This window comes from Erpetoichthys calabaricus, chromosome 3 (genome assembly GCF_900747795.2).
Source record: "Erpetoichthys calabaricus chromosome 3, fErpCal1.3, whole genome shotgun sequence".
In the NCBI taxonomy this organism is placed as follows: Eukaryota; Metazoa; Chordata; class Cladistia; order Polypteriformes; family Polypteridae; genus Erpetoichthys; species Erpetoichthys calabaricus.
This window is the reverse complement of record NC_041396.2, coordinates 192,202,973-192,230,824: the sequence shown is the minus strand read 5'-3', so window position 1 is coordinate 192,230,824 and position 27,852 is coordinate 192,202,973. Positions and strand designations below refer to the sequence as shown.

The 27,852-nt window shown below is 36.4% G+C and overlaps 2 protein-coding genes across 3 annotated transcripts in view; one reads left to right on the top strand and one right to left on the bottom strand.

The window, feature by feature from the left end:
* The window catches only part of cep162 (centrosomal protein 162), a 160,368-nt gene extending 149,978 nt beyond the window's left edge, over nucleotides 1-10,390 (bottom strand). Inside the window, exons 1-2 of one of the 2 annotated variants that reach the window (XM_051925346.1) lie at nucleotides 10,191-10,390; nucleotides 8,166-8,229 (exon numbers count right to left, since the gene is read on the bottom strand). In XM_051925346.1, coding sequence (XP_051781306.1) covers nucleotides 8,166-8,225 — 60 coding nt within the window. In that variant the 5' untranslated portion in view covers nucleotides 8,226-8,229; nucleotides 10,191-10,390. Of the gene's footprint in view, nucleotides 1-8,165; nucleotides 8,230-8,867; nucleotides 9,092-10,190 lie in introns of those variants that run through there. The other variant, XM_051925345.1, reaches the window with a different exon arrangement.
* Nucleotides 10,391-20,286: 9,896 nt separating this feature from the next.
* crybg1a (crystallin beta-gamma domain containing 1a) overlaps nucleotides 20,287-27,852 on the top strand; it is a 359,825-nt gene continuing 352,259 nt past the window's right edge. The window contains exon 1 of the mRNA XM_051925340.1: nucleotides 20,287-20,788. Coding sequence (XP_051781300.1) covers nucleotides 20,574-20,788 — 215 coding nt within the window. The 5' untranslated portion in view covers nucleotides 20,287-20,573. The remainder of the gene's footprint in view (nucleotides 20,789-27,852) is intronic.

The following is a 27,852-nucleotide window of genomic DNA, read 5'->3' as shown; positions in this document are numbered from 1 at the left end:
TTATTTTTCTATTCCATATAACATGGCAAATTCCATATGGACCATATCATTAGGCAATATATTTTAAATATAAGCAACTGTGAAAATTCTTAATAGAGCGTTCAGGAAACAGCAGTTGCCAGGCAGCTTCAATACTGATAATGTAGCTCGTTACTACTGTTTCGCATGCTGCTCCAGAAAAAACACTCACAAATGTCCATTTGAGTTGAGACGTGTTGGTCGAGTCTGCCATGGTATATACAGTGATCCCTCGCTATATCGCGTTTCGCCTTTCGCGGCTTCACTCTATCGCGGATTTTATATGTAAGCATATTTAAATATATATTGCGGATTTTTTGCTGGTTCGCGGATTTCTGAGGACAATGGGTCTTTTAATTTCTGGTACATGCTTCCTCAGTTGGTTTGCCCAGTTGATTTCATACAAGGGACGCTATTGGCAGATGGCTGAGAAGCTACCCAACTTACTTTTCTCTGTGTCTCTTGCGCTGACTTTCTCTGATCCTGACGTAGGGGGTGTGAGCAGGGGGGCTGTTCGCACACCTAGACGATACGGACGCTCGTCTAAAAATGCTGAAAGATTATCTTCACGTTGCTACCTTCTGTGTGCAGCTGCTTAGTGAAGCGACATGCTGCACGGTGCTTCACATACTTAAAAGCTCAAAGGGCACGTATTGATTTTTCACTGTTTTGTTTTTCTCTGTCTCTCTCTCTCTCTCTCTCCCCCTGCTCTTGACGGAGGGGGTATGAGCTGCCGCCTTCAACAGCTTTGTACCGGCGGTGCTTCGCATACTTAAAAGCCAAACAGCCCTATTGATTTGCTTGCTTTGCTCTCTGTTTCTGACAGCCTGTGCTCCTGACACGCACTCCTTTGAAGAGGAAGAAATGTTTGCATTCTTTTAATTGTGAGACAGAACTGTCATCTCTGTCTTGTCATGGAGCACAGTTTAATCTTTTGAAAAAGAGACAAATGTTTGTTTGCAGTGTTTGAAGAACGTTCCTGTCTCTCTACAACCTCCTGTGTTTCTGTGCAAATCTGTGACCCAAGCATGACAATATAAAAATAACCATATAAACATATGGTTTCTACTTCGCGGATTTTCTTATTTCGCGGGTGGCTCTGGAACGCAACCCCCGCGATGGAGGAGGGATTACTGTATGTACAGTACATACATTGCTGTTGTGTTCTTGATACCATTCACTTATTATATGTAAATGGGGAAATTAGTAGTGGAATCTGGGCTGACCTAAACCATGCACATGACATAAACCTTTCACAATACACGCACGTATATATAACAGGTCCACAAGCCTAAATACTTCTTTTGGTGTGCGCCACAATTGCACTAGACCACAAAGTGGAAGATGACACTTCTGATTATAGAACTTTTTTCGACTACAATTATATTGAAGAATGATGCTAATATTATTTTCTGAAACGTATTACTGACATAATTGGCTTTGCTCTTCTTTGTTGCTATGAACTGTCATTTTTATATTTGTAGCATTTGAAATTTGTGGTAATTGTCTTTGAAAAACAAGTCGTGCTGGTCACTCAAAGAAAACAGCTACAGTTTCTCTGAAAACAAGTTAAGCTGGCTGCTAGTTCTAAAAGTTGCACAAGCACCTTGTCTATAGGAGTTTTATGATCTCTAACAGGCGAAGCCACCAATCTTGTCTCCAGGCAAATGAAAATTTCATTTTATGAGTCTCAGAATAAAAAGAAAGGGAAAGATTTATAATCTCCTCTAGGGCATGACAACCTCACAACACTTTATATTTCGCTTTATATGGTCAGTTGATGAACTGACAAAGGTTCTTCTGCCTCCATTATGACTGAGGTATGCATGCAGCACAGAAGACTTTGAGGTACCAAACAGCAATGCAAGAACAGAGCCGCGTGGATAACTGAGCATCTAGCTATATCACGTTGTATGGTGTTTGACCTTGGCACAGATGACTATTTATTACTAATATTTTGAATATTATAATAATAAACTGAGTTAACCGACTTCTTCTTTGGATTACATTTTTATTTACTCTACTACCAGGAACTAAGATAATTTGTTAAGTCAGCAGGTGAAGAGAATGCACCAAAAGTAACATGATATAAAATTAAGTGTAGGCTGTGTTTCCCCAATTGTTTTTAAAAGTCAACGTAAAAAAAATAAAATAAAAAAAATAAATAAACCAATATTATACTTTGGGCTCACAATAAAAAGAATCTGTGCAGGTAAGAGAAAGTACAGGTTTTGAGGAAGGTGTCCTCCAAAGCCTTTCTGCAATAAAACATCTGGAGCCAACAGTTAATGTTCTTTGCACAACTTTATCTGAAAACAGTTTATGTACTACAGTCTGTGTATTCTTGAAAGTCTATTTTTGAAGAAGCTTCCTACTTCTAACTAGGATTGGCCTTTGAAGTCAAGTGATTGAGTGCTGTTTACATATTATTCCTTACCTCTTGAGTCAATGAATGTACATCAAGGATTTTGTGCCCCTATCCGGTGAGCCCCCAAACCAGAATTCAAAGAGAACTTCAACATTGTACCTCACAAATCATCAGCATGTCTTGACCACAGATATTACTATTAACTGTATCTCAATAATCGGCCTTTTCTCAAAGTCATCAAGATACATGTCATGCAAAATTTTTATTCAAATTTTAAAGCCAATACATGTGTTAAAGAATAATTTATAAAGATAAAATAATAACACTTAATCATGATAATAGTTTCATTACACAGTGACTCAGTAAATGACTCAGTAAAAAGCTACAGCTGAGGTAAATGTAGAGTATAAAATTCATAACTTTTTAATAGCGCTCAGTAAATTAGCCTACTTTAAACATTATGTGCAACTGCTTTGGACTTAACAACAACCATTTCTTTAGGCAACAAATGCACATTTCTATTTGGAATAATCACATGTAGACTCAGTGAAGATGAAACCACGGCCAGTTAGGCACAAGTCCTACCATGCAAAGCACAGATGTAGGAGGCATGCATGTAGCAAATACTTAACTTCTGAAACCCTTCTCCTTCAACAAATACAAAGCATGTCTAATGCAGTCATGTTTGTGATGAGTGCTGTTGTTTACTTTGCATGTCTGTCATCAAAATGACACGGTCTATCCTTTGATTGTTGATCTATGGTAAAGAAATTCGGTCGGGTAGTTTGGTTTCAAATGAGTATGCATGAAGCCAGATAATTCGTGACCTGACAGCTTTGCCCAGCAAAATTTGCATTGTACTTCATTTTTGTTTACCTTTTTTGAAGAGGTTCCACACAAAACTCTTTGACAGATGCATAAGAATTTTTTTATTTTTTTAATGGACCAAAATATAAGACAAAGACTATATAACTTTATAAAATTAGAGAATACATAGAAATATTGATTTAATTTTAATCTAAAACAAAGAATAATTTACTAATTGATTTATAAGAATTGTGTTACTATTTCAAAGTACAAATGTCTAACTAATCTCTTTTTCAAGGCTCATGAAATTCAAGTGAATTTAACGTATTTGACGGACTTAAATTAGATATTAAAATACAGCAACAACAATATAATAATTGTATAGGCCAAATTCACTAAGGCAGTGCTGCAATGGGTTTTTAATAGGCCCAGTTTTCTGACAGCCCCCAGCCTTGACTCCCTAAAAAAAAAAAAAAAAACTCCCAGAAAACCAGAAAAAAACCCTTGTAGGGAAAAAAATCTTGGGAAAGACAATTCATCCATCCATCCATTATCCAACCCGCTGAATCCAAACACAGGGTCGCGGGGGGTCTGCTGGAGCCAATCCCAGCCAACACAGGGCGCAAGGCAGGAAACAATCCCGGGCAGGGCGCCAACCCACCGCAGGACATACCCACACACCAAGCACACACTAGGGCCAATTTAGAATTGCCAATCCACGTAACCTGCATGTCTTTGGACTGTGGGAGGAAACTGGAGCACCTGGAGGAAACCCACGCAGACACGGGAAGAACATGCAAACTCCACTCAGGGAGGACCCGGGAAGCGAACCCAGGTCTCCTTACTGCGAGGCAGCAGCACTACCACTACGCCACCGTGCCGGCCGAAAGACAATTCAGAGTGATACAATTTTCTAGGTAAGTTGGGCGTGCATTTGGGTGTCAAAAAATGAAGTAAATACAATACAACACACAAAACAGAACACAAGTAATTAAATACAATACAACACACAAAACAGAACACAAGTAATCCTCTTCACAGATCTTGATAGCCATTCCAACGTGGCCACCTCAGGAATACAATACAATAGTACAACAGTAATAGTACAAGCTACAAGACAAAATTCAAGAGTAGATTATATCACATATGAGGATTCAGATTTGTTCAGGGTCCTGGAGTCCTCGGCCAACAAGTTGCCTCTCCCCTAATTGCCATTCTACAGCTGAGTCAGTGCTGGGCTGGCCAAACAGGTAAAAAGACCCTTCTACCCAATGATTCCAGTGCTCCTTTATCAGAGATAACTTTTTCATAAGCAGGCAAAAAACTTTGTAGTAGATAGAAAATGGAATCCAACACAATTGTAATGTATGGACCATCATGCCCATTTTTCCAAATTTATTTATACAGCACTTTTAAAAAATCAATGGCCGATTAAACGGTCGATCAGCACAAGCAGCCTGCTATCCCACCCCCTTCCCCCCACCTCCACAGAAATTGCAAAAAGCTCTCCCAGCGCAAGCCTTGTTAATCTGGGAGTGAGGTACCTGGAGCTGATGTTTATTTAGGAACGCCAGAAGCTGGGAGAAGACAGCCTTTTTGCGGATTTTGGTTAGGAAAGGTAACTTAGAAATGAGGTGAAAATTTTTCAGAAAAGGTGAAAATTTTTCAGGATTAGATTTTTAAGGATGGGCTGAACAGTAGCCATTTTGAGGCAGGTTGGCACAATACCTAGTACTAAACAACAGTTTATTAAAAATAAAATGTTTGGACTAAGGATCTCCAAGGCCTCATTTACAAGGTGAGGAGGCATAAATGTCCAAAGCACAGGCTGACAATTTCAAATTTAATATTCTCTGTCTCAGATCATAAGAACAAATTTTAAACAATAGGACTAGGGGATTATGAGTTGTCTTATATCATTAATTTTACCAATTAAATAATGCAAAAATAATTTGCAAATGGCAAAGGAGCGAGACAAAACAGAACCCACAGAAGGGTTTAGCAGAATGTTTAAGGTCAAAAACGAATGCGAGGTTATGGTGATCAGTAGATATAATCTCAGCAAAATGTTTAGCTCTGGCCAATTTCAGAGCCTCCTGATAACTGAACTGACATCCTCTCAGAATCTCAAATGCCAACAAAAGCTTGTCATTTGTCCATTTCCTTTCTGCTTTTCTTGACCCCTGTCTAAGTTGTATGGTTTAGCCAAGATTGTGCTCTTGATTTTGAGTGCCTGATTCTTAAAGGGACTATAATGTTCAGAATGAAAGAACATTAGGTACTAAAATATGAAAGCAGCAATTTTGAGTTGCAATGTAGAGAGGCTGTCTCAATATGGTCGGAAAGAGGTGCAGCTATATAGGCATCACAAAGAGCTCTGAACTTCATTGGGTTACTAGCACAAGAATAGGAGGCAGATTAGATTCATTCATTGTTCATGACTGAACTTGGCAACTTATTATCCAAGTTGGCTATATATTATGGTCATGTGGGATGGGTGATTTTAATATTCACATAGATGTGGAAGCCAATGCCTTTAGCAAATGTTTTAGACACCTGATAAACTCAGTAGGATTTTGCCAGATTATTAAAAGCCCAGCTCATCAACATGATGATAGCCGGAACGAATTAATAATTACACTAATTACTTTTGACCTATTTCTGCCCTTAATAATACAGTCACAGGTTAAATCGAGAACAGTGCAACATCTAGATTGTGATTCTACATCAGAATTTGTGGACACTGTAAGACAGTCAAACTTAAGTATGGAGAACAATGTTGATCAGCTGTCATACCTGTATAACTATAATGCCTTTGTGAAAAAGGGCTTAGATTCAGTAGCCTCTCTCAAAACAAAAGTAATTGCAGAGTACATAGAAACTCACCTTGCTTTAATAAGGGCACTTACAGAGATTGAATTGGAGATAAGGAGCAAGAAAGTTACTTATCTTCCAAACAACATGAACAGAGAGTATTAAAGGGGATTTCAAAAATGTTTTATGGACCGCTCTACCATTCCAGACTAACAGATGAAAACAGAAATAATCATTGTGATCTACTTGGAGCACTTGCTAATTTGACAAAAGCTGTGTAAAATTCCCAAACATCAGCAGTAAAGGTTATATGAACTTCTTTAAAGATAAAATTAGTAAGAAGTCAAGCAAAATGACACCTTTTATGGCTAACTAAAATGAAAAAGGCTAACTAAAATGATATGCAAGCTTTCGAGGCAACTGAGGCCCCTGCATCAGGAAAGATGTAAGTGCGAAGTTTGAAGAGCCTGAAGAAGGGGTCTGAGTTGCCTCGAGAGCTTACATATTGTAATCTTTTTAGTTAGCCAATAAAAGGTGTCATTTTGCTTGACTTCTCACTACATCCATAATAGCTAACACAATACAACACCCTAGTACTAAAGATAAAATTAATAACACATGATCCCTGATTTCAAAGTAATCTCACAAACTAAATTTGCAGTTTCTGGTTAATCTCTCCATGTACACACCACCTTAGCAATTTTAACTTAATAAATAAAACAAAAATAATACATTTAATTTCTAAATTAAACTTACTATCTGTCCCTTAAACCCAACTGCAACAAATTATTTACGAGAACATTACAGACAATAACTCAACAGTTATAAACATTAATTTTACAGAATTAGCCCACAACTTTTATATTGTATTTGACACCAGCCTGTCTTACCAAATTACTAATTACTATCTAAAACACATTTAATCTATCTTAATAATATTGGATAATTAACATAGTTTTTAAATATGAAGGATACCGAAAAATGATTTAATGCATTTATTTCAACTAGAATTAACTATTGCAATGAATTATTGACAGGTTATTCAAATGATTCTGTAGTTAATTTATAATATTGCTGCAAAAATCCATACTAAAACATAAAAATACAGTACAATCACATACCTCTGGTTCCAAGTCTTTTTCATGGTATCTACTTAAAGTTCAGTGCTGATTTGAAAATCCTTCCCACATTTAAATCTTTATGTAGCTCAGGCCCTACTTACCTATCTAAACTTATCATTATATAAAACCTGAGCAAGTATCACAAACTCAAGATGCCGATCTGGCATCAGTGGGAGATCAAGCTGTTAACTACAGGGCCCTCAAACTATGAAATGATCTGTATGATTACATAAAAGATGCCCTTTCTGCCTCTGCTTTTAACCCAGGCTGAAGACTCACTAATTTACTCTCTTTACCTTAATTAGAGCTGCCAATTAGCTGTCAATAATGCATTTGTGCTTGTTAGTAATTTGTACAAAAATGTAAGTATTGCAATTGATATTAATTGTAAGTGACACTACTCTGTTTTGTTTACATTCTGTGCATCTTGCTGAGACAGTTTCTTACACTGCTATACTATTAGCTTTTCTCCTGTCCATTAAAGAACGAGAAAGAGGTTTAGAATCAAAGAATAACAGAATTTCATTGTCATATTAGACTGACCAGGATGAGCTTATATAGTACTATACAATAAATGCCCAGGTAGGTGTGGGAAGATAGTTGACTAAGGTGTACTTTACTGTGACTTGTCTGACATTGTCTATAACCTTACTTTATAACTGACCCCTGTACCAGGAGTTTCTTTTGTTACACAAATGCTGCTGACTGGAATTTATGTTTTTCCACCCCTCCATTGCCAAATGCCTCTACCTCAACAGTAATATTAATGAACATAAATTGTTAGTATGTATTTCAGTATGAAATTACTTTGTTTTACTGTGTGTTTAGCCAAATCTGCATGTTGTGTTGTACATTACAAATTTTATAAAAGTTGTAATTTGCTTTTACCTGTAAATTTGTTACAGCTCTTTGTGCCATTACTCAATGAACAAAATACTGTACATAAAAATAAATTAAACTGGTTTAAACTGTACTGGAATATGAGGAAAATTAAATAAAGCTATGAAGCGCTGTTTAAAAAAACAAAAATGACTCACCTCTTTCAAAAACTGTTCAAACTGCTCATCTATTTCTTCTTTTGTGAGCCGATAAGACATGTTTCTTGGGTGGAAAAAATTAAAATCTTGTTAATACATTTAAAATTTTAAATAAAACAAACATTCACTATTGTACAATATGATTTTACATGTATATCCATATAAATTAATATAGAATTAAATGTTGCTTGAGAGATTTTGCAGATTCTAATATCACAACCTATCTAAAGTTAATTAGCAAAACCCCTCCAATCTGTAACCAGATCTTTAAATGTCATGTGCCATGTCATATGGTTTGAATAACATTTTCTGTTTGGAAACATCTTGCCAATTTTTATAGGCACCATGTCTTCAAAATATTGATTATTAAATAACAAGTGAGCAGTTTTCAAATTAAATCATTTATCCTACAGCTGTACACATTAAAAAAAATAATGCTAATTATGTCTTCATTGCTGAATCAAATATTTCCAAATAATAGCTTGGAACAATAAGTTAAAAGAAGTTCCTTGATATGTGAGCATTTGGAACACTATGTTAAACATAATTTCTGAATATATACATTTTAAGTAATATTCTAATTTCCATTTAATGAGAAGACCACTGCTCATATAAGGATTAAATTAAAAGAATTATTTACAAGGTACTTTTCAAAATTTAATTTGAAAATGGTTGCTTCTTACAAGATGAACTTCAGTCCACCTTCAGTCAGTGGGTTACAGTCAAAGTGGAGCATCCATGCAATCTTCAAGTTTCAGAATCAGAATTACATTTATTGGTGAAGTATGCTTGCATACTTTTTTCATGACTCTATATACAGTCTGTAAGAAAATTGCAAGATATTATGGGCTGGGGTGCTCAGACAGAGCAAAGCCATCCAAACTAGTCATTTGTGAACTTGACGGCCCATGGGGGGGGGTGGGTTAGTTCTTACATCCGCTTGTTTTGGAATAGTTTAGTCAAACACCAGACAGATGGGAGAAGCTGAAAGAGGTTGTGGCCTGGACGCAGGGAGTGTGTGATGATTTCCCCTATACCAGTGATGTTTGCTGCACGTTACTTGGGAGTCATTAGTAAATACCAATGCAAAATAAATTAAATTCAAATTGTATGTGAATTAGATGTACTGTGTGTATTCTAAATATGGCAAAACAAATATTCCTAAAACACAATAAAAATGATATTTCTTAAAGTCTTCCATGCATTTTCTTATCCCCTTTGACTATTGCAGGTTTACAAGGATCCAGAGCATATTTCTCCACCAATACGTATATATAAATACTCCGCACCAGCCCACGGTAATACAAACTTGCATGGCGAGATACACCGATTCATAGTCCCGAAATAGATTTATTCTTGTTACGTCGTGGTGTGCTCATTCCATCAGTCAGCACTAAAGGGTTAAAGTGCTAATTAATTTTTACTAGGGTCTTACCAGAATAAGAGGAAAGATATGAGAAATTATTTAGAGGACATAACACCAACATATACTTGATCAGAAAAAAGTGAAAACGTACTAGGAATACTGATTAACCAAAGGGGAAAAGCAACAATAAAGGCGAGGGCCATTAACACAAAAAACACGAAAAAAGGTGACGTTTAAGAACCAGGAGTAAAGCACTGGAAGTATCACTGATCAGCGTTCAGTGTGTACAGTGACAGACTAGCGCCCGGTCTGTCTTGGATGCTTCAAGGACAGGTTCTGGTATTCTGCCACCCTGAATTAAGTAGGCTTGAGAATGTCGCATATAGTATAAATATGTATAGGTTTATTTACCTACATGGAAAATTTCTAACTGTTGTTTTGTTTAAAATATTACAGAAATTCACGCAAAAAGACAACTTCACTAAAACAATCCTGTATAATTTACACTGGAGAAGCACTAAATCCAGCGTCGAAGTAAGGAGTATTAAAACTTGCTCCAAGCAAAGGCAAATAACTGCTATTTTGCTACCTAGCCCCTCGGGTGAAATTAAGTACATTTTTGATATATAAAAATGTAAAAACGACAAAAAGAGACTCACTCATCAGGCTGAAATTTAGCTTGCAAAACTTTACGTTTCTTTAGGAACCTGTAGTAGAAAAAATGCCGCCAGTCACAAACGAAGTAGTGGTTTAAGAAAGACTACTTAAATATAAGGTGATAATATTTTGGAGAAAAGGCTAAACGCCTTTTTTGAGCACGATTACTTCAGTTATCTGCTCCCGCGACATGCACGCGCGGATTTAACAGTGGAGTTTAGAAAACGCAACTTCCTGTAAACATCTAAGTGTAGCGAGAGCAACCTCCAATCAGAACTGTTGTTGAAATCAAAACCAATGGATTTATCACGTGGGCGGGACCAATTCTGAAAACGTACCACTAAGCATCATAAACACCCGAGCACTCCGCCAACCAAAGAAAAGCAGATTACAATTTTGCCAATCCCAATACAGCAGGAGCGGAATTCGCAACAGAAGAGTATTAGTCACATTACTTTACAACCCTGGAGGGAAAATTTAGTAATCTGATTTAGCGTTTTATGTGAACGATATATCAGAATATTGTGACGATTATTACATAAAACTTCAAATATGAAAACTGAAGTCTAAAAAGTGCAAACGCCTCTGCGTACGTTTCTGAAAAGTTTTTTGTATTACTGGACACCATAGCAACATGCAATGAGGCTTTGAAACGATTGTTTAAAAGCAACTGGCCGATCTGTTTGGAGCCTTGGGGCCGAAATGTGAAACTCACGTTAATGAATCGCAGTACCTACACATTACGCATAATTAACCAAAGACATTCAATTGAACTGATGCTGCTAAACTGGCTTTGGTGTGTGTGTGTGTGTGTGTGTGTGTTCACCCTGTGATGGACCAGTACCCTGCCCAGTACTGCCTTGTGCCTTATGCTAACTGTAAAAAGGTAATGGATGGATGGATTTACAATAGTGGCAAATTTAACAAAGGCTACTATATATTACTTTCCCACTCTAATAATTTCATTTTTATTTAGAATTTTAACAGTCAGCTGGATAGCACGAAATGACCCAAAAAACTCCCCTTCAAATGCTATAACTACAACACATTATTTTTAATGTCGCTTTGATTTTTAATTCTTGTACACCAAACTCTAACAAGAACTTAATGGTAGTTGGTGAGTGTTTCTTTATTGGTATTGCTTTTTCTTGGTTTGTCAACATGCATCTTAAGACCAATATTGTATCTCTGTTACATAGATGATATCTTTATAATCTGGAGTGAGATAGACCTTCTCCATTTTCATAACAAATACAATTCTTTCCACCCCAACATTATGATGAAGCTTAATTACTGAAAAACAGAAGCCAGCTTCCTTGATACCATCGTTCACCTGAAAAATAATACCCTTATGACCTCTAATTTTCACAAACTAACAGACAAATGGACATACCTGAAAAGTGATAGCTTCCACTCCATATATATAAGGCACTCTATCATTTTTCAGGCAAGCAATACGTCACAGCCGTATTTGCTCAGATCTGACAGACCAGGATAAACAATTGTAGGACTGCAGACAAGATTTAATCAGACTAGGATATACTCCCAAAACAAAGAACACTCAGATAAGACAAACTACTGACATACCCAGAAGCAACCTTCTGGCATAAAAAAACAAAGACCACAAGAACCACACCCCACTTGTTGTCACCTATAACCCACATCTTGAAGCACTTCTCAAAATTATAAAAGAACATCAACCAATATTAAACAATGATGATACACTGAGAGAAGTTTTCCCAGAACCTCCCCTCTTGGTATATAGACAACTACCAAACCTGCAGCAACTAACTGTCTGAAGCTCCTTAATAAAATGGTACCAACAGAAAATGGTACATCTCCCTACCTACAAAAAGATGTAAAATGTGTGCTCAAATTTATAACACAGATCGTGTAGTTATACCACACTGCTGACAAGTACATTTGATAAAGGGATCATTTTCCTGCAGATCATCTAATGTAGACTACCTAATTCTGTGTATAAAATGTGCCAACACTGTACTCTATGTGGGAGAAACTGGACAAACACTCCACTTAAGAATGAAATTACACAGGCTTCACATTAAGCATGACAAAAGAGATGTTCATGTAGGAGCTCACTTCAACAGTAATGGACTCTGGGAGAAGGGCTTCAAAGTTACAGGACTTATGGGCAACCTCAAGACACAGCATGAGAGAAAAGAATGGGAAGTTAAACTGATGCTAAAATTTAACACATTACAACATGGTTTAAATAGAGACAAGAGTTTTTTGACCAGATATGAGGTCTATTTACTTCTCTCTGACTGACCCAAACAATTTGACCATAGATTCACATTGTAAGAAGAACTCATCAAAAACTTCCAAAGACTTTGCTGGACAGTTATCTTATCAAAAGATCTTAACTATATAGTATTCTTCCCTCCTGCTAAATAAGAAAGGGTTAAGAAACTAGTCTTCTATCCTAACCAGATTACTTACTTTATTCCAGTTTTGTGTATGCATGTAAACACATTGATAGCTTTCCTCCTGGAGGTTCACTTTCACTCTAAGGGAGAACAAAATACAGTACTGTGAAATTTAACTTGATGGCCCAGAGTCTTAGCTTTGTTAAATCTAACCAAAATCCAGTGATTAGTTCTGCCACTAATCTTTTATTGTTTGCATTAATGTATTATCCAAAACTAGCTTCTCCATGTAGCTAAGGAATATTAGAAAACTGCACAGTGGTGCAGTGTGCAGAGCTGTTGCCTCAAATCTTTATGGCTCCAGACTCAGCAGTCAGATTAGTTAAATACTTTGTAGGGTATGAATGTCCTTCCCATGTTTGTGTGTGTTTTTTCCAGTTACTCCAGTTTCCTCTCATATTTGAGAAACATACTTTAAGTAGACTGGAAACTCTACACTGGCCTTGTATATTGATGTAAATATCTGTATTATTTTGCAATAGATGGTCTAACTTTGGCTGAATTGACTCCAGCTCTCTTAGATCACATTCTGGTTTTGATGGACTATGAAAATGTATAGATGCATTTTAAATGCATTCTACTCTCTCTTAGAACACAGATTTTGAAGTTAGGCAATTCAGAGACTACCTAAGATTACTGACTCTAAAGTCAGAAGTGCTGCTGTCTCTGTGGCTACTGAAGGACAGTGTAGCTCAGTGAATCTGAGACTTTATATTCCTGTCATTATTCTTGAAAGAAATTGTGGGCCTGAATAAAGGAGACACTTACAGGGTATGTTAAAGTCAGAAATAAAGAAAGAAAGAAAGAAAGAAAGAAAGAAAGAAAGAAAGAAAGAAAGAAAGAAAGAAAGAAAGAAAGAAAGAAAGAGGGGGCAGTTAAGTATTTTCCATGTGAGAGGCGGGAAAATAAGTAAAATACCTCATCATATAGGTAGAGTTTACAAGACCTCTATCCAGGTAGCCCAGAGTATAAACTGTGTTGTTGCTTTGTATTAATTTTACTATTTTTTCCTCTCTTTTGTTCATCCCTTCCTTTTATTCATTAACAAAAAAATGAAATTTATGTATAATTTGACTTAGTTAACATAGTACTGGATTGGTAAGCCTGCCACTAGAGTGCCTTGTCTTGGTAAGGTATATATTAAAGAACAACACATGCTATTTTGTCAGACTAGCTTGCTAGAGAAACAAACATGTTAACTGAAGACAGCACCATGTAGCTGTCCCCCTGTTACCACCTGCAAGCAGGCGTCTTTTGATGAAGCTGAAGTTTCAAGTTTAATAGCTGTCTAAATACTGACTGGGCCCAGGGAGTCAGTAGGGACTCTGACACAGTTGTATTGTGCACAACTGCTGCTATTAGCAGGGAGGTCTGAAATCTACAGTACATGCTCATGGTCAATGTATGAAAAATAGGCTAAATAATATTCTTTTTAGAGTGCTATATCCTTTGAAACTGTCTTAAAACTAAACAAAAAATTGAAATTGATTTTTAAAATTTGAACCCCTTCCGCAAAAAAATAAAATGCTAATTTCTAATACTTTGCACCCTGCTTGGAAGGGAAGAAAAATAGGATTATTTGAGAGTGTAAATGCTAGGATTTAAGCACAGAAAAAAGGGGAAGGTCAAATCATTAAATTTCTCTCCAAGCTCAGACCACAATTAGATACTTAATTCGTATATATTTTAGAGAATATAGGAACAACAAATATTAAGTAGTAAGTGAAGAAAAATACAAGAAAATATAAAATTAAAGCAAGAAATTAACTAAACAATAAATGATCTAAAAAAAACACAACTAAAGAGGTCTGACTATTAATTAGCAAAAATCCCCTAGACAGACTAGGAGTCAAAGCAAGAAAAAGCTAAACGTTATACTTCATTATTTTAATACCCTTAACAATATAAAAGATGAATCACCAAGCCAAAGAGGTAACAATATAACTATATCAATTTAACCAAAAATAAGCAAAAGCCAAGAATACATAATAAATTAAGCATTCTTGTAAGCTCCTAAGGAGTAATTCTTGCGTGAACAGCTCAGGTATCAAAAGATCCTTTTATTTCCCTTGACTGACTGTGACTCTTTTAGTTGGAACATATTTGAGCCTTAGATAGATTTCATTTGGTGCCGTACTAGATTGAAAATATCCACCTAATAAAATGATAAATGTCTATGTGTCTATCTGTGTGTCTGTACGGTTGCTGTGTCTCTGTCATTCCAACAGATGGCACATCAAAAAGATTAACATTGCTTTTATGAATCCCATACCTAGGGACATATCGAAGACACATATGCACTGCAAACATGAACACTATGTTAATCACTTAGATTTTGACCTGTCTTAGATGAGTAACACAGATAATTTAATAGAAATTGGTAAAGAGAGCAGGGTCATACAAAACGCAGAGGGACGGAGATTTCAGGAAACCATAAAAGTAAGATAATGTTAAAGAAAAATACTGTACCTAGGTGTTTATTTTCTTCAGTGCCTTTTAATATCTTAATAGGTATTAAGGAAAAAATTTCAGCATTAGCAGAGTGTACCATTTTAAAAGTACAAATTTTAAAGGGGTTTCTACACAACAGAAAGTGGTCCAGAGCAGTCAACAAGCTTCAGTGGTGTGGTTAACCAGCACATGATTAACAAGATGTTAAACATGACTTTCATGTCTTCAGTCAAGTCTTAATGAAACTCAAGTCAAGTTTCAAGTCAGAGGGTTCAGGTCATGTTATTTGTGCCAGAACTGGGAACTACAGTATTCTCAGAAATTGGAATCTTTTACTGTTTTTTGCCACAATAACAACAAATTTGACATGCTTGTAAAATGAATCGATGGAAAAATAATATATTTTCTCATATCTATTTTTTCAGCTTGATGTTATCATTTTCATCTTTTGAAGCACAATACCTTATCATAGTTTTATCTGTCCATCTATTTCTGAGCTACTTTTTTCTGTCATAGTGTTATGGCAAGCATGAATCTATCATGGCTAGGTTTCTGGGTATCAATAGATTTGTGGACTTTTGAATCAGATGATGTATTAAACCAGTCCTCTCTGTTTTCTTCATTTTCCATACTTTTTATTCTCTGTCCTTGTATTCCTCCTTCTTAAGTTAATTGTAGATAACCACTGACGGGTTGTCTCTTCTGAATTATTCCTCTTATCTTAAAAAATGTTCAGTGAATTAATTGAAAATAAAGTTCATTAAAGTAGGGTACAATAATGTGTCTTATTTTTCTATTGATTACCTTTGGAATAAATACTATAATTTTTGGCCTTTGTTCATTTTAAAGCTACAATTATGTAGTTTAATTTACATTGTCCAAATTATTGAGAAACTAATAACTTGGTATGCCTAGCTTAATTTTTCTAAGACATATACAGTACAGTATACAATATGTCTTACTACATTTGGCTACTAATATTGTCACCACTAGAGGTCACTTGACAAGTAAGGACTCAAAATGTATGAAAACCAGACATTGTAGTGCATTTATTTTCTACTCCTGAATACCATAAAGGTACACTCTTATTAGTTTACTTAACAGGATTAGTTTCCCAGAAGGTAGCCTGGTGCATTTCTCTGGCAGAACACACCAAGTGAGCTGGGATAAAACTAGAGGAAGTAGGTCTCTTGCTTCATCTTAGGGCTCCCTTGATGCCTAATACTCTTGGCTATTGTTCTGAAATATGCCCTATCAATGTAGAACAAGCTCCACTCTAAGTCAGTATGAGTTCTTAACCCCTTTTACATCAGTTTACATTGTGCCCCAACACATTTTGGATAAGGAAGCAGAGCAAACAATTAAAAAATATGTATTTATTTATTTATAATGGATTATAGGAGTTTGGCTGAAGTACATTTCTAAGATCTAAAGTAATATAAATATGTTTGAGATATTGTATTATAAATCTTGTAGTCTCATGGTGTGATCTATATTTTGACAGTTTTCCTGCTCATTCTGGCTTCAATAAACTGTTTTATTGTATTGAGAACAAAATGAAAAAGATAGACATTCTACTTACAAATATTTTCGAGGTGAGATTTATGATTAACTGAGGTTTTCTGATTGTGGCACTTTCTACAGTGAAGAAAATGAAGACTTTTTCTTCCTCCTTGTTTGAACTGAATGACCTCCATGTCAGTTACTCTACCAATATTCTATGCATCTGTTTTGCAAAATGTCTGTACTAAGGTCTGAGCTGTGTTTTCAAAAATGTGTTCTCAACATAAAATTAAACTGCAACACATGAATAAAGTACCAAGCAGAATAATCTGGGTTGATCAAGTGCCGGTGGAACAGCTATAGGCAATCCTAAAACAGCCTGATCACTAATGACACTGATATTATGAATTTTTCTGATTTATTGACCTTGGCTCTTACATTTTGCTGTATATATTTCAATTTATACCTTCTTTAATGTGTTATTGATTGATGAACTCCACACAGCATTAGTTATCAGTCTGCACTTTATACGTGACTGAGACATAACCCATGTTGTTTTTACAAAACAGACAAGGTTCAATAAGATTAACACAAATTAACCTTTATACTGTATTACAAAGTAATCGAAAAACTAGAAAAACATTAGGAAATTCAGATACTGAGTCTTGAAATGTCTTGACTTCAATTCAGCATATGAAATATAATACACTTAATATGTAAAAGTGTCAAATGACTCTTTTATAATGGCTCTACTACATTTTCTTATTTTTTTTGTGACTTTTCTATGATGTGTATTAGCTTTTTTTTCAAATATTGTATGTTTCTGTATGTCAATACTAACTGACAAACTTCTTGTCTGTCCTAAAATTTTATTAACCAAATTTCCTTGTAGGAAGTGTCAAGCTGTCCATATACATGAAACAGTGACACAGCTAGCAGACCATTTCAGGGAACACATCTGAACCATTTTAATTCAAAGACCTTACATAGTCTATTGAAGAACACTTTATACCCCTTGATCAGAGTCACACTAATCTCTCTGTGTTCTTTCACAAAACTTCAAAGACACTTTTCAAAGAAAAACAGAAGAAGCTAATCTTATTTTTAGCCTGGGATCAGATATTTCTGACCATCTAGTGTTTTAATCTCTCCCTTCATCTTCTCAAATGGCAGCATTTTCACACCTACTCTCACCTTTTCTCCTTTCATTCACCCTTACTTTGTTCCTTCCTTCCTTCCCCCTATATATGTTACCTGCTTTTTCCTTTTAAGCTGCACACCTGTTGAAGACTATACAGTTGAAATCCTTTCATTTTCCGTGTGGAAAATAACCTTTAACCTTTTTTTTGTCCATTACAGTAAATCTTACCTAAACTCAGATTTTTCTTCTGAAACAAGCTTCCGTGTATTAATTGCAAAACAAAGAAGAAAACAATATATAACTACTGAAGAACATGGGAGATACATAACATAGCAAAACAGAGTACTTTATTTGTCCCAAGGGATGCATTTAAATTTTTTACTTTAGCTGAAAACATATTATAAACAACAACAACAATAACCATTCTTAAATGTACACCAGAAGTACAAAAAGGAATAAAGCTGCTGACTTGGTTAAAAATAACAGATTAGTCAGTTAGGCATTAAAAAACATATTTCTGTAGGCATAAATGAGCCCCTACAACATTTCTGGACATACTTGTGTTGAATAAAAGTGCTCAGTGATAATGTGTCATAAAGAGGATGTACAGCATTGGTCATAATGGCTTTCAATTTTATTTTCATTCCCTCCTCAACTACTATGGTAGGTTTAGAGTACATCCATTAGTTGAGCCTGACTTCTTAATTAACTTGTTAATCTGGTGGGCCTTTTACTAACCCAGCACTCTGCAGTATATAAAATCACAAAATAAGAGCTGTTGAAAATGTGTACCTCTGTCCTTTCTTATATACAGTAGTTGCTCTGTGTTTCTAGACTGGTCCCACTTGTCATTGATGAGGACCCTTGAATGTTTACTGCAGTGTACCCAATAATGTACAAACTTCCTTAAACTAACTCAGGGTTACAAGGGTGAGGGCAAAGCCTACGCCAACAAGCATTGGGCAAGATCCTGAGATTCCAGTCCCTTGCATGGAAAAACTTTAGATTCAAAATAAATTAAATCCCAAGATACAGAAAAATACTGAGACTCAGTAAACAGTACCCACATATTGTTTTCATTGATCTTGTATTGTGTAATACTTCCGTTTTCCTAATACAAGCTCTAAATAATAATACTATTAGTAATTAATTACATTTACACAGCTCTTTTCTAACTATTCAAAGTGCTTTGCAGAGGCAGCAGGTAACTACTTTAACAACCACCGATATGTAGCATTCACCTGGCAGTCGTTTTACCCCAGTATCCTCACCACACACTAGCTGTTAGGTGGTGAAAGGATGAGAGAGAGAGAGAGAGAGAGAGAGAGAGAGAGAGAGAGAGACAGACAATTAGAGACAAGGGATCATTAGGGGCCAGAATTAACAAGGTCATGTTGGGCAGTTTAGCGAGGACATTGGAATACCCCTTACTCTTTTCAAAAGATGCCCAGGGATCTTTTCATGACCATAGAGTGTCAAGACCTCAGTTTCACATCTAATCCAAAACATGGCACTATTTTTTACCACAATGAACTCATCACTAGACTGGGACATTTGGATCCACACACAGACTACAGGATAGGCACTCCCAATGACCTCACTAACACTTCTTCCAACAGAACATCCAAGCTTTTCCTGGTTGGTCTCCCATCCAAGTGCATGCCAGGCCCAACAATACTTACAGTAGCTTCAAGTAGTTTACCTATTCTGAGGTGCAAAAGTACTATAGAAGATGGAATTTCATTTGCATTATGTGATCTAGTAATACAAACCCCTGCTGCTTCATGGATTCCCTGTCCTAGCCCAGGATTGGTTCCTGCCTTGTGCCCTGTGTTGGCTGGGATTGGCTCCAGCAGACCCCCGTGACCCTGTGTTTGGATTCAGCGGGTTGGAAAATGGATGGATGGATGGAGGTTCTCAAAGCCTGCATCCAATCATCATCTGAGTAATTCTGGGTTTTACAACCACATTGCCAAAGATGTTAAGACTAAGTTAACCGTTAACTCGAGATTAGCCAAGTGTAGATCTGTAAACTGCCCCAGACCTTGAATTTGATTAATCAGGGTTGAGAACGTTATGCTACACAGTGCAAACATAATCAACCAGACTGTTGACAAGCAGTTCACAGATCAAAGGATCTGGGAAATAACAAAATTGTCGGACTAACCTACAGTAATGAATAAAATGTCTTATTATATTCTAAAATCCTTCCATATTTTTTCTTTGTAATAAAATACAGCGGAATAGTTGACTACAAAATGTTGATATACCTGTATAGTAAAAGTTTCACAAACATGACATTTTATAGCTCAGAAATGCATTCAATTGTTTTTATAAATGACGTTACTGTGTGTTGAGTGCAATTTAAAGCAAAATACTTGACACGATTTCTCCGGAAAAAAAACAATAGATTGTGCTTAAAGTTAATTTGCGTATTCGACATACGGTGGCGATATGAACTGACAGAAATGACTTGTCGGTATGCATTGAACGTGCCGGAGGCTCAGTCAGGTAATGCACACCCGGAAGAGTGATCTTCCAGTCAGGTGCAAACTCGCAGGGTGGTAGCTAAGCCAGGCGCGCTACTGGCGCACTTTCCAACTTGTGGCTTTGCGCGAGGGCTCCGGCGGCGCTTCCCGAATGAGCATGTGTCATATTGTGCAGCTCCGGGCGCTCACTCCGATCACGTCTTAGGTTCTACCTGCCGTGTGACTTGGCGCACTTTAATCCTTCTGAAGAGGGAGCTGGAAGGGAACGGCTTTGTAAAGCTCGACAACTACTAGCCCCGCACCATTTTTCTTCTTTTTTTGGCTTTTTGTGTTTTGAATACAAGCGTTGTAGTCATGAGTAAATCGAGCTCAAAATTCAAGAAGATATTTCATAAAAGCAAATCGACGGAGCCCGAAAAGGAAGAAGATGACAGGCACTCTGTGAGAAAGCAGTCGAACGTCTCTGAAGATGCGGAGCCGTCGAGCCCACATGGGGCAAAGAAAAAGTCCTTTGGTTCGTGGCGCAAAAAGAAGACTCACAGTGAACCGACGTCCCCAACATCCATAGCGTAATTATTATTGCATTATTTTTCTTTTCATCTAGCTGTACATACTGTTTTAGTTTTCGTGTCGATGGTGGGTGGCCTGTATGGGACACCTTTACATTATAAATGTGAATAGGGAATTCGCTCTGGACAGATTAAGTCCCTCTGCCAGGAGGTGTTTGAACTGGGTGTCCCTCACCGCTGTCTTGCATTGAATGTTCCTTAGAATCGACTCGCACTCAGAGGGTACCACACCGATTCACCTTTGTATTATTTTCTATAAACCAGTTTAAGATGAGCTTGTTTAGCAATAGGAAGTAAAACTTTATAGCGCCCCCGTAGCACGTTTTACTTTATTTTCACATTTTCATTATATGAACACCAACAGGTAGAACGCATCGTTCAAGAATTTAGCCCGCACATTTTCGCTTTACAGTCCAGTGCCTGGTCGCACTGTCAGTATTATTGCAGTTCATTATTGCACGTTTATTACAAGTATTATTAGCACTGAGTAGTAGAATAACTATAATTGTTATTATGAGAGTGGCGGTGCTGATGATTATACTAATTTTTGTTATTGCCGCTGTCACACTTCTTACTGCGGCATTATTAATGATGGTAGAAGAGTTACTATGAGTAGTGGCATTTTATTATGTGTAGTTATTAAAATGGTGATTAAAGTTGTTGCTGTTTTTGTTATTGTGGCTTTGATAAATATAATAATGACTGCTAGCGATTATTTTTGGAATTGTTTGTGTTAATGTTTTATTATTGTTTTCATTGCCTTTGAAGTATTATTTGTTTCAGTATTATTATTTTAATTATAGTTTTTGCAGTGATTTTTGTTATTATTAGACATCGTGTTACTGATTCAATTGCTATTATTACAGTTGTTGCTGCTATCGTCATTGTTACTATTACCATTTAGATTGATATAATTATAATAGCTATTGTTATATAGCTATCAGTTTGGGGAATTCAGTTTGGGGTCTTCAGAACAGGTGCCCATTCCTCTAGCACTGTATGCAAAGCAAGAACATATGCTGTACATGGCACCATTCTCATGCAGGAGCAATTTCTGCTGTTATTTCATACAAATGTATACAGTATATATTCTCAGATCTGCTTGATTCATTTTGGGGATGTGATGTGCCAGAGTCTATTCTGGCTGCATTGAAGGCACGAGGCAGGAAGCAACCCTGGATAAGCTGATAGTTCATCACACTCACACCTACACATTTTACATTGGATCAGTTGGAATTGTGAATTAGCTTAATATTATCCGTAGTAGCAGTATTTTATTTGGAGTAGTTTTAATATTATTATTTTGTTTGTTACTGCAGTGGTTATGTTGTTATTAGCAGTAGTATTTTTATTATTAGTTCAGTTTTTACAATTACAGTTATTGTTGGCAGTTTTGGTGGTGGAAGTAGTAGTAGTATTGACACTGTAATTATTATGATGTTAATATTATCGTGTTTGTTACTATTTCAGCTAGTATATGCTGTTTTAGTTTTTGAAACTATAGTTGCTATCATTTCCAGTAATAGTTTTAGTATTTGCTGTGTTATCATTTTTACAACTGTTCTGGTCAAGTGAATTTAGTCCACACCTTACTGGATTTATGCCAGGATGAACTGTTTTTCCTGAAGCACATTTTTCACAATCCTCCTGCAGAACTCTTAGCAGCAGATTATAAGAAAGATAATGATTATTCTGAACAAAGTAATCATCCTTAATTCATCTGTAACACAGCTTAAATGTTGCCAGAATCTGTCACTTGTAAAGGTCTTTTAAATCTTTTAATTGCAGTACAGTACTGCTTTGTTTTAGTTTGTCTGAAAAATAAACCCCATTTCTGTTGACGTTTTTCAACATGGGTTTACCTGATTACTGTGAGCTGATCAAATGGCTTTTTGTCCACACATGAAGTAGTATCGGTTGTGTGCTGTGGTAACAATTTCAGTGTTATCATAATGCCATGTGGCTTAAGGGAATGACAGTTAATGTGGGCTGTGTTCTTTGGCCACTGTATTAAAAATAAACAAAGAATCCCGTGGCAGTATCCTATTTCAGTTCCTTCTTAAATACAGCTGAACAAAACTGGACCTTTTTTAAAAACACCAGCATCTGCCAGCAGAGTAAACAAGAAGTGTTGTTTAAAACCTATGCTGTTAAGTTAAGGTTACAACAGGCTTATGCTTTTGTCAGTAATATGAAAAAAAAATTAAATGTGTTGCAGAGTTATAATTCAGCCCTGTTTAATAACAACTAGTTTGTAGACACATACTGCTAAAGATATATCTGCCTGTCATTTTAGGATGGGTAGATGGACATATTTTGTATGTTACAAGTTATTTTTATAAGTTTAATTTGTCCTGTAGTATTTAGGCATGTGAATTATAGCTGCTGTCATGTGAAAGTGCAAGGTAACCTTGCTTAGTGACAATGATAGGACATTTGAATGTGTTATTTCAGTTGCCTACTACATAATTTAGTTAGTTACATTCAAGTATGCTGTACCTTGATGCCATGTTTAATGCTCCTGCCTTACAGATATAGGGACCAGTTTTCACAGTCCAGTTACTTCACTCCCTGGGTTCTCTGGTTTTTCTCCCATACTCCAAAAACAACTGAATAATTTGTGAATTTACATGACTGTGTCATCTCATGTACTTGTGAAATGAAGTAAATGACATAACATAATGTAACATTCTCCAACCTGCTGTAATTAATTTAGAGTCACTGGAGTGGGGTGGGGCATGTGTGTGGAGGGGGGGGGTGTTGATTGTTTTGGAGGTTGGCAGAGTCTCTCCCAGAAGCATTAGGAATCAGATGGAGAAATAACCCTGTACATGTTGCCAGTCCATTACAGGGCCCAGTCAAGCACACACCCAACATAGGGCCAATTTGAAATTAGTAATTAACCAAATATTCATATCTTTGTAAATGTGAGAAGATTAGCCTTTGCAGGTACAGGGAAAGCATGCTAACTCCACATGGAAAATGCCCAGGCACAGGATTTGAAGCCAAAATATAAGGCCTATTTGCCAGCAGTGTTATCCCTTTGTCCATCCATCCATTTGTTGTCGTAAATGTCCTTTTCACATACAGTATAGGGTTGCAAAGGATGATATAATGAATATGACAGAATTTTGTTTGTAATATAAATTCTAAGCAGCGCATACAGAAAAAATCATAGTGGGACTCAATCATTTACTTGGCACATTAATAATTTACTTACAACTTACTTGACCAGTACTGTACTTCTGTATAGTCATATTTCAATTGAAGAAGGCATTTCAAGATAATCAAAGTGGGTAATTGTAAGTTAAAAGGTATTTTCAGCAATTTTGCAAACAATTTGTGCCATTTATTAGAATGTATCACCACTCCTATTAAAAAAAGATTTGCTGCTAATCATCTTCCATTATGTGGTTTTCAAAACTGTTCTACTACTTTTGTGGTACATGTTCCAGCTTGCTGAGACCTTCATTACAATCAGGTACAATATATGCATAATTACGAGTAAAGGTGAAGGTCAGGTACTTTTAGTTTGTGGATCACTCAGTCATACTGAACTTTAATTTATTACCCTATAGATTTCTAATTCATTATTAATTAAAAAAGAATAAGATGCTAGATAAGAAAGACAATTTTTAAAAAATTATCCTTATGTTAGATTTATATTTTAAAAGAATAGTAATAAGTGTGTTTGCTGTAAGAATAAAAGCCTTTAAAGAAGTTTACCTTTTTGCAGTGTAGAACGTAAAAGATACACATTGTTTAAGGAATAATAACGAAGTTACTCTCATAAAACATAATGTTCTTGCTTAGGAATGTCAGGGATGCATTAATAAATGTAAAAATTAGGCAAATTTTAAAATTTTAATTACCTTGAAAGTCTGATTTGTTTACTAATCTCATTGGCAAAATCCTGCCATTGTATAAAAACACAAACAAACAAAAAAATGTGTTTAGGCTTTTTTTAAACATTGCAGCAAAGTGACATGTGCTGGTCCAGCCTGCGAAAATGTCTCTCCAGCATGGACATGTTGAAACTGAATGCAGTTAGTCATGTTTCTGCTCAGAGTGCCTCATGCTTTCTCAGGGTCGTCTGAGCTTGTTTTTTATAGGCCAAGGCTATTCAACATTTTGCCTCTGGGATGTTGAATAAAATAACATTCAGATGAGTTGTCAAGCATGTACAATGAAGTAGTTATGGCCTTTTTTTCAGTCATCAGCTTGCTTATAGCGTAGGAAACTGTGCAGTACTTTTTATGTTGATTACTGCACCACTGTCATTTTTAGCTATTTAAAAATGTTAATATGCTCCTTTTGTTCATCTGTCTATACAGAGACCTACTATATTTTCTCACAATAGTTATATAAAATATTAGCAAAATAAGCATTTTTTTCTCTTCAGAGTGTAACAATTTCATAACTATTTGTGTCTCAAAGAAACCGCTCAAATAACATTTTTTCCCTAACAATTTTTGTTTTATACCTGTTATTTTGGAGTCTCCATTGTATGTATTGCATTTAACAGCTTGTCTGCTTTGCTGGCATGTGTGTCTGCCAGTCACTAATATCTCGGAAAACACTGCTTGCTATCTTTCTGTTTGATTTTTATATAAAGAAAGACAAAGCTCCCGATTTATTACTGTGTGAATCACATATTAATAAGTTTACTATACATATGTATGTTATACATATATATGTTTTATGATTTGCACCATTTGCAGAGTTCCAAATTATGTATATGAATAAACATGCTTTTGCTTGTCTGTAATAGTCTGTATGATGTGTGTACTGGTAATTGTTATTAAGTAAATACCCATAGTACTTTGCATCCAGTTTTTTTGACAGTCTCTTGAATCTTTTTTCCTGTACAAGTATTTTGCACAGCTGGTGCCAGGGAAGATTCTGTAAGGGGACGCTTGAAATTTTGAGGAGGGTAGTGATATTTCAGTTGGAAATGCAGCTGTTTCAACACCCCCAGTTAAAATTTACCTTCACTTTGAATTTCCAATAAACAGTGAAGTAACATCTCCCTATTAAAACACATAACGTATTGATAAATGTTTATGCAAAATGTGCTATATGTTGAATATCTGTTATTGTAAATAAAAATACAAACTCAAAATTAAAATAAAATAGGAAGTTTACCCCATAACTAATACACAAACATAGATAATTCCCACTATTCCCACACTATTCCTAACTAAGCATTTTAGCAGTGGGTGGTTTAGAAAATTCCTGAATGCAGCAACTTTTCAGTATTTTCAGCCAGTCTTCTGTTCCTTTGAAATTAAAGGTAATGCTCATAAAATGCAGGTAAAAGAAAACAATGAGCATTTGGAATAGTTTTACAGGAAGTCAATTACTCTTCTTGGGTCAGTCAGGAGTAAAGCATATTGAAAATAAAAACAAAAATAGTGCCAGAGTCATCTTGAATGCCAGTGCTTTGGTTGTCTAGTAACAGCTATTGAGGGAGAGGTCAAGTGTACTTGTATCTAGCAATCAAGTGACAAGAATGTGGAATTTGCATGTTCTTTCCTTGTGTATTTGTATATTAATCAGTGTGCTTACATACGGACTGTGTGTGTGGTATGGCAGCTGCACTTCCTCAGAAAGGAAAGCACTCCACAGGGTCGTCAGGACAGCGGAGAGAACAATTGGTTGTACCCTCCCAACTCTGGAACAAATCTACACCTCCCGATGCCGCAAAAAAGCAATAGACATTTCACAAGATTCATCACATCCCGGTCATTGCCTCTTCCAGCTTTTGCCATCGGGCAAGAGATACATCCATCCATCCATTTTCCAACCCGCTGAATCCGAACACAGGGTCACGGGGGTCTGCTGGAGCCAATCCCAGCCAACACAGGGCACAAGGCAGGGAACCAATCCTGGGCAGGGTGCCAACCCACCGCAGGCAAGAGATACAGAGCAATGAAAAACAGGATAAACCGCCTTAAAAACAGCTTTTATCCAAAAGCAATCATGGCCCTGAACTCAGAATAAAGCTGCTCCATATCATCAAAGTGCAATATAGACATTAAGTCCATCCATTTTCCAACCCGCTGAATCCGAACACAGGGTCACGGGGGTCTGCTGGAGCCAATCCCAGCCAACACAGGGCACAAGGCAGGAACCAATCCCAGGCAGGGTGCCAACCCACCGCAGGACACACACAAACACACCCAGCACACACTAGGGCCAATTTAGAATCGCCAATCCACCTAACCTGCATGTCTTTGGACTGTGGGAGGAAACCGGAGCACCTGGAGGAAACCCACACAGACGGGGAGAACATGCAATACTCCACGCAGGGAGGACCCGGGAAGCGAACACGGGTCTCCTAACTGCGAGGCAGCAGCACTACCACTGTGCCACCATGCCACCCACTAGACCTTAAGTCAACCAGTGCAATTTGTATATTGTGTAAAGTACTTTTATTACTATTCGGTTTGTTATTATTTTCTCTCTTCTTGTCTTTTTAACTCTTATGCCTCACACTGAGTCAACTGCACCTTCAATTTCATTGTTCCTTTGTAAAAGTGACAATGACCATATCTATCTATCTATCTATCTATCTATCTATCTATCTATCTATCTATCTATCTATCTATCTATCTATCTATCTATCTATCTATCTATCTATCTATCTATCTATCTATCTATCTATCTATCTATCTATCTATCTATCTATTACTGATACAAGAATAAGTGTGTAAGCTGTATGTAATTTCTATATGTATGGCTCTGATTTTTAGACAAGTGAAAATCACTCCATACCTCTTGACTAAACTTCATCCTCTTTTAACCTGAAAAGGTCCAAAATAATCAACTGCAACATTGGTGAAAGGTGGTTGGTCAGGTAACAAATGACCTTCTGGAAAATCTGCCATTTTTTGTTTACATGCACACTTCGAAATGATTTTCGAAATGATTTTTCTGATAGTTGAGTTTGCAAGAAGTATCCAATATTTCTGCTGCAACTGTGGAAGCATATAATTGCATCCACAATGTCCAAATTTTTTGTGGATGTGCTGCAGTATAAAAGAAGCAGCACGTAAATGTTT